Here is a 9,927-nt window from a genome sequence, read left to right on the forward strand (position 1 = left end):
GTCTCAAACTCCTGACCTCATGATCTGCCTGCCTCAGCCTCTCAAAGTTCTGGGATTACAGGCATGAGCCACCACACCTGTCCAGTGAGCAAATATTTCTAAGAAACTTAAAGCAGTGCCTGGAATGTAGTAAGTACTATGTTCGTCCTCTCTACACGTATCTGCAGAGTGACCGCTTTGTGCCAGGCACTGAGGATACCAAGGGAAGAAACAGCAGAAAGTCCCTGCCCTCAAGAAACCTGCATTCTGGTCGGGGATATCATCAAGAAACACAATGAATGAGTGAAATATAGATAGTGTATTGGATGGGCCAGGTGCAGTGGCTCACACCTGTAATCCCAGCACTTTGGGAGGCCAAGGTGGGCGGATCACTTGAGCCCAGGAGTTTGAGACCAGCCTGGGCAACATGACAAGACATCTTGTCATCTCTCTGAAAAATATAAAAATTAGCCAGGCATGGTGGCATGCACTTATAGTCCCAGCTACTCAGGAGGCTATGATGAGAGGATCACCGGAGCCCAAGGAAGTCAAGACTGCAGTGAGCTAGGATCAAGCCACTGCACTCCACACTGGGCACAGAGTGAGACCCTGTCTCAAAAAAGTAATAATAATAATTTTTTTTTAAAAGATAGTATGTTGGATGAGTGCTAAGGAGAGGAGTGAGGCTGGGAAGCAGGACAAAGATTGTAGAGTGGGGTGGCATTTAACGAGTCAGGGAAGGCCTCCCTGGGACGGTAGCATTTGAGCAAAGGAAGGGAGTGGGGAGCCATGTGAGGGTCTGGAAGAATGGCATATCCAGCAGCGGGAACAGCAAGTGCAAAGGCCCTGAGGCAGGATTGCCTGGCATGTTCAGGAAATAGTGAGGAGCCCAGGGTGGCCACAGTAGTGTGAAGAATGGGCAGAGAAGTAGGATGTGGGTCAGAGAGGGAGTGGGGAGGCAGGGGAAGGCAGCTAGACCCTTGTATAAGGCCTTTCTCCCTCTTTTTGTTTTTGTCATCAGTTGTTCATCTGTATGAAATCATAACTGAGCATTTTCAAGTAACTGTGTGGAATGACCATGTATAAAGAATCAGAAATCACATTAATAGGCATATGAAAAGCAGTCAATACCTCAATTATAGCTACAAGCTCCGCTTTCTAAGCTGAAGTATAGGGCATCTGGAAAACTTTACTTTTCTAGCCAAAATAAGAAGCTTTACCATTACTAGACCCATCTGTAAAACAATGAAAACACTTAGCAGGCTGCAGGTTGTTTACTGTAGGAATTGTAAATGCAAACCATTCACAGTCTTGCTCAGCTAAGGGGATAGTGAAAAAACAGTCTTTTAAATCTGTAACTATTAAAGGCCAATTTTAAGTCCTCTAAAGCCTCCAGTTTCTCTTTACTCAGCGGCCATTGTTCTATCCAAATTGGCTTATCTGTTAACCATTTTAAAGGTATAGGTTCTGGAAGCTTAACAATGACCACCATCAAAAATGATATTCTAATCTTTGGTGGGAACTTTGTCTTTCCATTTGAAGTGGTTCTTTCAAAACTTGCAAGTTTTTTTCTAGCCCCATACTAGGGACATCCCCCATTTCATACATCATATGTTGATTTTGAGGGATATGTAATTGTTCTGGAATTAGAACTTGTGCTCCCCATTGTTGTAACAAATCTCTCCCCCATAAATTTATAGGTACAGAAGTTATAATTGGTTGAATAGTCCCAAAGTGTCCATTGGGCCCTTCACAATGCAAAATATAGCTACTTTGATATACTTCAGGGGCTTTACCAACTCCAACTATGTTAAATTGAGCAGGTTGAATTGGCCATGCAGACAGCCAGTGCTGTAGAGAAATGACTGAAATGTCTGCTCCTGTATCTGCCAAACCTTACAATTTCTTGCCCTGAATAGTTATTTCACAGGTAGGACGTTTATCAGTAATTTGATTTACCCAATAAGCTGCTTTGCCTTATTTGTGCTTCCAAATCCTCCTGTTGGTTTCATTTCACTTTTCCCCATTCCCACATATGGCACAATCAGGAGCTGTGCTATGCGCTCTCCCGGCTCCGCTTTCCAGGGAACAGAAGTAGATATAACAATTTGAATTTCCCCATGGTAATCTAAATCAATGACTCCTGTATGTATTTGTATCCCTTTTAAACTTAAAATAGACCTTCCTAAAAGTAATCCTATCATCCCTGCTGGCAAGGGTCCACAGACTCCTGTTGGGACCTTTTGTGGGGGTTCCCCAGACAGAAGGCTCACAGCTTTTGTGCAGCATAAATCTACTGCGGCACTACCTGCTGTGGCAGGGGACAGACATTGTACAGGGGTGAGGGAATGGCCTGAGCTGGAAATGCCCCAGTTTGGAACGGGGCCCAGGACGGGCCCCTCATGGTGTTTCCTGAAATCGGGTTCCCATCTTTATCAAACTTAGTGTGACATTGATTAGCCCAGTGCTTTTCTTTTTTACATTTTGGACATATTTCCGGATCAGCAGTTTTCTTTTTTCCCCTATCTAGTGGCCTGACTTGCTGATTATTTCTACATTTTTTTTAGCATTAATAGCTTGTTTAAATTATTTGAGTAATTTAATTACTCAAAAAGGAAAAGGCTCAAATGTAGCTATAATATTTCCCTGTTGGTCTGGGGGATGTATTCTAACAGGGAACTGCCAAGCCTCTAAATCCCCTTCTCTTCTAGCTTGCTGGATTCCTGCCTAAATAGAACTGACAGCAGTTGCTTGAGACGCTGCTCGAACAGTCACTGGGGCAACTACTTTTTGCCAAGTGTCCTCCGGAAAAGAAAGATCCGGAGGGTCAGGCCACTGTTTAGGGGCAGTTTTGGGGCCAGTTTACGGCCAGATTTTGGGGGGCCTTTTACCAACAGAATCGCTTGAACCTGGGAGGCAGAGGTTGCAGTGAGCCGAAATAGTGCCACTGCACTCCAGCCTGGGCAACAGAGTCCGCTCCTGTATCTACCAAACCTTTCCATTTCTTTCCCTGAATAGTTATTTCACAAGTAAGACGTTTATCAGTAATTTGCTTTATGCAATAAGCTGCTTTGCCTTGTTTATTTGTGCTTCCAAATCCTCTAAAAAAAAAAAAGAAAAAAGGAAAAAAAAAACCCAGGAATATGATTATACTTCCCTCCAAAGACAGGAGTGAAGATTAAGTAAAATGGTGGGAGTCATGAGCTATTAACAGTGCCTGGAATGTGATGAGCCTTCAATAAACCTCAATGATGATGATTGTATTAGTTTGCTCCAGCTGCTGTAACAAAACGCCACAGACTGGGGGGCTTAAACAACAAAAATTTATTTTCTCACAGTTCTGGAGGCCGGAAGTCCAAGATCAAGGTGGCAGCCAATTTTATGTCCCATAGCGACCCTCTCCATGGCTTGTAGAAGGCCACCTTCTCACTGTGTCCTCACGTGACCTTTTCTCTATGCTCATCCCTGGTGTCTCTTCCTCTTCCTATAGGGACACCAGTCTTATTGGATCAGGATCCCACTCTTATGATCTCATTTAACCTTATTGTGTCTGAAGAATCTATCTCCAAATATAGTTATATTGGAGTGTTAGGAGTACATATTAATTTGGGGAGCAAATAATAATTCAGTTGATGATTCTCATTCTCTCTCTCTTTGTCTCTCTCTCTCTCTCTCCACTGCAGGACTGACAGGCAGAGAATAGGAATATGCAGCTGAAATGTGGGCAACTCTCCTGTCAGCTTAAGAGGTAATACCAGAAAGGGTGTGAAGGAAATCCTAGGTTTGGGAATAGAATGAGGTTCCTGGGCAGAGTCCATTTGTGACTTCCTCCCTCCTGGTTCCCTGATCATTTGTCTGTGAGATGTTCCCCTCCTGTGGAGAGCTCCAGGAGCTGCTTTTCTCTCCTTTTGCCAACTGCCAGCACCCCATCTGCCCAGCTCATCAAATTCCTGGAAGCGACCTAAACAAGCACTCTATATTTCACAAACCTCTTGGGCTCCATGCAAAAGAAACTCACTGAAGTAGCTCAGGAAAAACTAAAATGAACAGTTTCATCTAAGGACCTATGAAATTTTTCAGCAATCCATAGGTGTGACAGTCAGCGTTTGCTTTGTAACAAACTACCTCCCCAAAATTCAGTGGCTTGAAACAACAGTCATTTATTTAGCTTGCAATTTCATGGGTCATCCATTTGGGCTGGGCTCAGCTGGATAGTTCTTCTGGTCTCTGTAGGGCTCGCTCCTTCATCTGGGGTCAGTTGGCAGATTGCCCAGGGGCTGTGTGGACTAAGATAGCCTCATAGCTGGGACAACTGGCCTCTCCTTCATGTTGTCTCTCATCCTCCAGCAGGGTGACCCAAGCTTGTTCACATGGCAGAGAAAGGATTCCAAGAGTAAGAGTAGAAACTGCAATGCCCCTTAAGTCTCAAGCTCAAAGTGGACATGCCATCACTTCTGCCACAGGAAGGACTTCATTGGCCAAAGTCACATGACTGGCCAAATTCAAGGGATGGGGAAGTTGACTCCACCTCTTACTAGGAAGGGAAAAATCTGTGGCCATTTTTGCAATCTACCAAGAAATGTGGAAGTACACACAGCTCTCTCTGCCAGCCTCCCCGACCCACACACTTCACCGCCACCCCAAGTCCTTACAATTTCTTTCCTCCTGCACGTGGAATTCACAGTTCTCTGTCTCTCTCTGCAGATGGGCACTTTGTACTTCTCTATCCACGTGGGAAAAGACCCCATCCCACAGCTTCCAAGTCTACAACATCCAACATCCCTGTTCAAGGGAACAACCCAACTTAACCAGACTCCCTTTGCCCTGTTTCTGAAACACTTCAAGAAAGCATCTGATGGGTTGACTCGGTGCCATCCTTGGTCCCATCACTGTGACACGTTGTGCAAGCAAAGCATCAGAGGCTCATCCCTGTCTGTGGGAGCTCAGTGCTCAGCAAACAGGGGGGAGGTTTCACCTTGGAAATTGGCCAGACCCCAAAATATGTCTTTTACACATGTTGCTTTTTTTTCTCTCTTTTTCAAATAGAACCAAAAACTAAATAAAAACACCACCACTTCTCAGTGGTTTCTCATGAAGCCTCTCTTCCTGAGAGTGGGAGAGGCATGTTTGCAAATAAGATCAACCTTTGAGCTTTGCGCTGTTCGAGTTTAATACCTCTCCATATGAGGATCCTGACAGATGGCAGGCACAGGGCACATAAATGTGGCTGAAACTCCTCTGGGGGATATATCTCACATTTGAGGAACATTCGGTACTTCTGTGACCAATGCAGAACCACCTAACGTGGCATCTGCTTAGCAATAATAGTGGCAGAACTCAGTCCAAGTCTTGTCTGTTGAGGGTTCTCCATGTGCCAGCCACTGACTATTTACGTTACATGATTGTGTCATAGCAGGCCAGGCACAGTGGCTCACACCTGTAATTCTAGCACTTTGGGGGGCCGAGGCGGGTGGATCACCTGAGGTCAGGGGTTCAAGACCAGCCTGGCCAACATGGTGAAGGCTTGTCTGCTAAAAATACAAAAAACTTAGCCAGACGTGGTGGTGCGTGCCTGTAATCTCAGCTAGTTGGGAGACTGAGGCATGAGAATCGCTTGAACGCAGGAGGAAGAGGTTGCAGTGAACCAAGATTGTGCCACTGCGCTTCAACCTGGGCACCAGAGCGACACTTGGCCAAAAAAAGTTTAAAAATTGTTTAAACAGCAGCCAGGTGTCCATAGTGATATTTGTCAGGCATTGCACCAAAGAGCTTTAATGCATTATTCTCAGACAGTCCTCCCACCTCAGCCTGCCAAAGTGCTGAGATTTCAGGTCTGAGCCACTATGTCATGCTATGCCATTTTTTGGATGAAGAATCATAAGCCCCAGGAGATACCAATAATAACTGCTGCCATTTGTTAGCAGCTAAATAAATAACTTTTTAAACCATGTAATTTATTTCCTTTTTTTTTTTTTTTTTTTGAGACAGGGTCTCACTCTCTCGCCCAGACTGGAGTGCAGTGGCACAACCTTGGCTCACCGCAACCTCCACCTCAAGTGATTCGGCCTCCCAAGTAGCTGGGATTCCAGGTGCGCACCACTACCATCCAGCTAATTTTTGTGTTTTTAGTACAGACGGGGTTTCGCCATGTTGGCCAGGCTGGTCTTGAACTCCTGACCTCAAATGTGTGGGGGAAAGGAAGAGATCAGACTGTTACTGTGTCTATGCAGGAAAAGGAAGACATAAGAAACTCCATTTTGATCTGTATGAAGAAAAATTCTTCTGCCTTGAGATGCTGTTAATCCGTAACCCAGGCCCAACCCTGTGCTCGCAGAAACATGTGCTGTATTGACTCAAGGTTTAATGGATTTAGGACTGTGCAGGATGTGCTTTGGTAAAAATGTGTTTGCAGGTGGTATGCTTGGTAAAAGTCGCCACCATTCTCCAGTCTCAAGTACCCAGACACAATGCACTGTGGAAGGCTGCAGGGACCTCTGCCCAAGAAAGCCTGGGTATTGTCCAAGGTTTTCCCCCACGGAGACAGCCTGAGATATGGCCTCGTGGGAAGAGAAAGACCTGACCGCGCCCGACACCCGTAAAGGGTTTGTGCTGAGGAGGATTAATGAAAGAGGAAGGCCTCTTTTTCAGTTGAGATTAGAGGAAGGCATCTGTCTCCTGCTCCTCCCTGGGAATGGAATATCTCGATGTAAAACCCGATAGTACATTCTATTTACTGAGATAGGAGAAAACCACTTTATGACTGGAGGTGAGACATGCTGGCAGCAATACTGCTCTTTACTGCACTGAGATGTTTGTGTAAAGTCACACATAAATCTGGCCTACGTGCACATCCAGGCACAGCACCTTTCCTTAAACTTATTTATGACACAGAGTCCTTTGCTCACATGCTTTCCTGCTGACCCCCTCCCCACCATTACCCTATAGTCTTGCCACATGCCCCTCACTAAGATAGTAGGGAAAGTGATCAATAAATACTGAGGGAACTCAGAGACCAGTGCCGGTGCAGGTCCTCACTTGCTGAGCACCGGTCCCCTGGGCCCACTTTTCTTCCTCTATACTTTGTCTCTGTGCCTTATTTCTTTTCTCAGTCTCTCATCTTCACCTTGGAAGAAATACCCACAGGGGTGAAGGGGCAGGCCCCCTTCAAAATGATCCACCCACCTCAGCCTCCCAAAGTGCTGGGATTACAGGCATGAGCCACCACGCCCAGCCACATATAACTTGTTTCTAAATAACTTATTTAACTAACACCACATGTTTTCACGAGCCCGTATTTTGTGGATGAGAAAAAAGAGGCAAGAGAAGCGATACCGGTTGCTTAGGATTCCCAGCTACCAATTGGTGAAAGCAGAATTTGAACCAAGGGAGTCTCTGGAGCCCTCATTCCCCATCTCCTCTTCTTGCTCTCCATGTCTTTCTCTCCTTCTCTCCCTGCTCCCAGGCCTCCTACATCACACCCTTCTGGACAAAGCTTCACATCTGACATTTTCTTTTTTGGGGTGGACAGTCTCACCCTGTCACCCAGGCTGGAGTGCAGTGGTGCAATCATGGCTCACTGCAGCCTCAAACTCCGGGGCTTGAGCGATCCTCCAGCCTCAGCCTCCCAAGTAGCTGTAGCTGGGACTATGGGCATGTGCCACCACGCCTGGCTAATATTTTTAATTTTTTGTAGAGATACAGGGGGTGGGGGCATATCTGAAATTCTTAAACCTTCCCCAACTGCCGTGAGTATTCCTGGGTAGAAGCCACTCCACGCCCTTACTTTGCTGGCATGGTTGCTGGACGGCAATTTGGCAATATCCTCTAGACCACAAATGTGCATGCCCTGTGGCCCAGGAAATCAGCTTCTGGGAATAAATATGACAGATACTGTCACATACATGGGAAATGCCATGGACATGATGACCCAGGGAAGCACAGTTTGCAAGTACAAAAGGGCTGGAAACACCCAAAAAAGCCCATCCCCTGAAGACAGTTTCAAAAATGATGGTGCATTCATGTAATGGAATACTACACATCTGTGAATGAATGAATGAATGAATGAGGTAGCTCAATATATCTGCCTATGGGAAAATAACAAGATATGTTGCTAAGTGAAAAACAGAAAGAGAACAATGCCACCATTTTATTTTTTAATGGGAGAGGGAAGAATAAGGAAATGGATTCATATTTGCTTAATTACACAAGTTTCTTGATGATCCTTTTGGATCCAGAAGTTTGAAAACCACAGCATCAAGAGGATGCCCATTGGGTGTTGTGGCCCACGCCTGTAATCCCAGCACTTCAGGAGGCTGAGGAGGGTGGATCACCTAAGCTCAGGAGTTCGAGAACAGCCTGGCCAACATGGTGAAACTCCGTCTCTACTAAAAAACACAAAAAAATTAGCTGGGTATGGTCGTGCAGGTCTGTAATCCCAGCTACTTGGGAGGCTGAGGCGCAAGAATCACTTGACCTGGATGCGGAGGCTGCTGTGAGCTGAGATCACGCCACTGTACTCCAGCCTGGGAGACAGAGCGAGACTCTGTCTCAAAACAAACAAACTAACAAACACACAAAAAATAGGATGCCCATTGGAGATCTCCATTCACTATTTTTTCAGATGATATTTCAGCACTTGAGTGAAGAAAATGTCTGGTCCAAACACTCAAGGAATTTAGACTCTTGACAGAGAAACACAGAAGCAAGCAGATATGCCCCGAACCAAACTTGCTTTTTCTTCAAAGCCTGCTTCTTCAGAGCAGCCTCTGACCCTCCAGGGCCCTGAGAGGAGGCCCTGGAGATAGGAACTGGGGAGCCCAGAGAGGTAGGGGAACCCCAGATGGTGATGGCATCGTCCAGAGAAGTAACATAACAATGGCCACAGATTCCCAATTTGGAAATAACTCAGCAGAACAAGAGTGACAGAAAATTCAGAGATTTCCAAGAGACCAGCCTCCATGTTTCCATTTAGAAATTCACCTACATACATCCAGGGTGAGAGACCCCAAGCATCAGATGTGTCATACACAAGAATCAGATCTAAGTTAGAGAGGGCACCCGGGGAAAGAAAGCTTCAAGCCAGCCAAAAGCCAAAGGAGAGATTTTACAAAAAAGATACAGGAATGTGGGACCGGGCACAGTGGCTCATGCCTGTAATTCCAGCACTTTGGGAGGCCAAGGTGGGAGGACCGCTTGAGGCCAGGAATTCAAGATGAGCCTGAGCAACATAGCAAGACCCTGTCTCTACAACAAATTTAAAAACTAGCTGGGCGTGATCGCATATGCCCATGGTCCCAACTACCCAGGAGGCTGAGGGAATTGAGCCCAGGAGGTGGAGGCTGCAATGAGCAATGATGGCGCCACTGCACTCCAGCCTCAGTGAAATAGTGAGACCCTGTCTAAAAAAAAACAAAAATAAAAAGGATATAAGGATGTCAGAGAACAGGGACAAGAGCTGTTAGTCAGCCTCATGGAGACCCTGGCCAGGACAGACACCTCTGGGGACCAGGAAGTCTCTTGGGTTCTCTCTCTTAGGGTTTGACTTTCTGAGTCTCTCTGTCACCTCTCATTTCAATCTCATCTCGCTCTGTCTATGCTGTGTCTCTATCTCTTTCAATCTCTCTCTATCTCTGTCTGCCAGCCCTTATCTCTGAGTGTGTCTCTCTGTTTCTATTTCTCTCTCTCTCTCCCCCTCCCTTCCTCCCACCCTCCTCGCCTCTCCCTACTGCAGGTTGGTCTATAACCCTTATCTCCCCCAGACCTGCTGGAGTTCTGGTATTAATCTGTTTATGGTCTGTTTCCCTCCACCAGAACATGGTCTTCATTAAAGGCAGAGATTTTTGTCTGTCATATTTTCTGCTGTATCCCCAGCGCCTGGGATACTGACTGGCTCAATAAATACACGTTGAGTGAAGAATGAATGAATTACCATTCTCATGAACATTATTA

At 45.9% G+C, this 9,927-nt stretch overlaps 1 protein-coding gene across 10 annotated transcripts in view; it reads left to right on the forward strand.

Moving 5' to 3' along the window:
- IGSF23 (immunoglobulin superfamily member 23) overlaps positions 1-9,927 on the forward strand; it is a 32,505-nt gene that overhangs the window by 21,352 nt on the left and 1,226 nt on the right. For 4 of the 10 annotated variants that reach the window (XM_077980411.1, XM_077980400.1, XM_077980405.1 and 1 more), the window contains 2 exons: positions 3,663-3,727; positions 4,684-4,821. In XM_077980411.1, coding sequence (XP_077836537.1) covers positions 3,663-3,696 — 34 coding nt within the window. In that variant the 3' untranslated portion in view covers positions 3,697-3,727; positions 4,684-4,821. Of the gene's footprint in view, positions 1-3,662; positions 3,728-4,683; positions 4,822-5,963; positions 6,075-9,927 lie in introns of those variants that run through there. The other 6 variants (XM_077980403.1, XM_077980408.1, XM_077980402.1 and 3 more) reach the window with 4 other exon arrangements.

This window comes from Macaca mulatta, chromosome 19, assembly GCF_049350105.2.
Source record: "Macaca mulatta isolate MMU2019108-1 chromosome 19, T2T-MMU8v2.0, whole genome shotgun sequence".
Lineage (NCBI taxonomy): Eukaryota > Metazoa > Chordata > Mammalia > Primates > Cercopithecidae > Macaca > Macaca mulatta.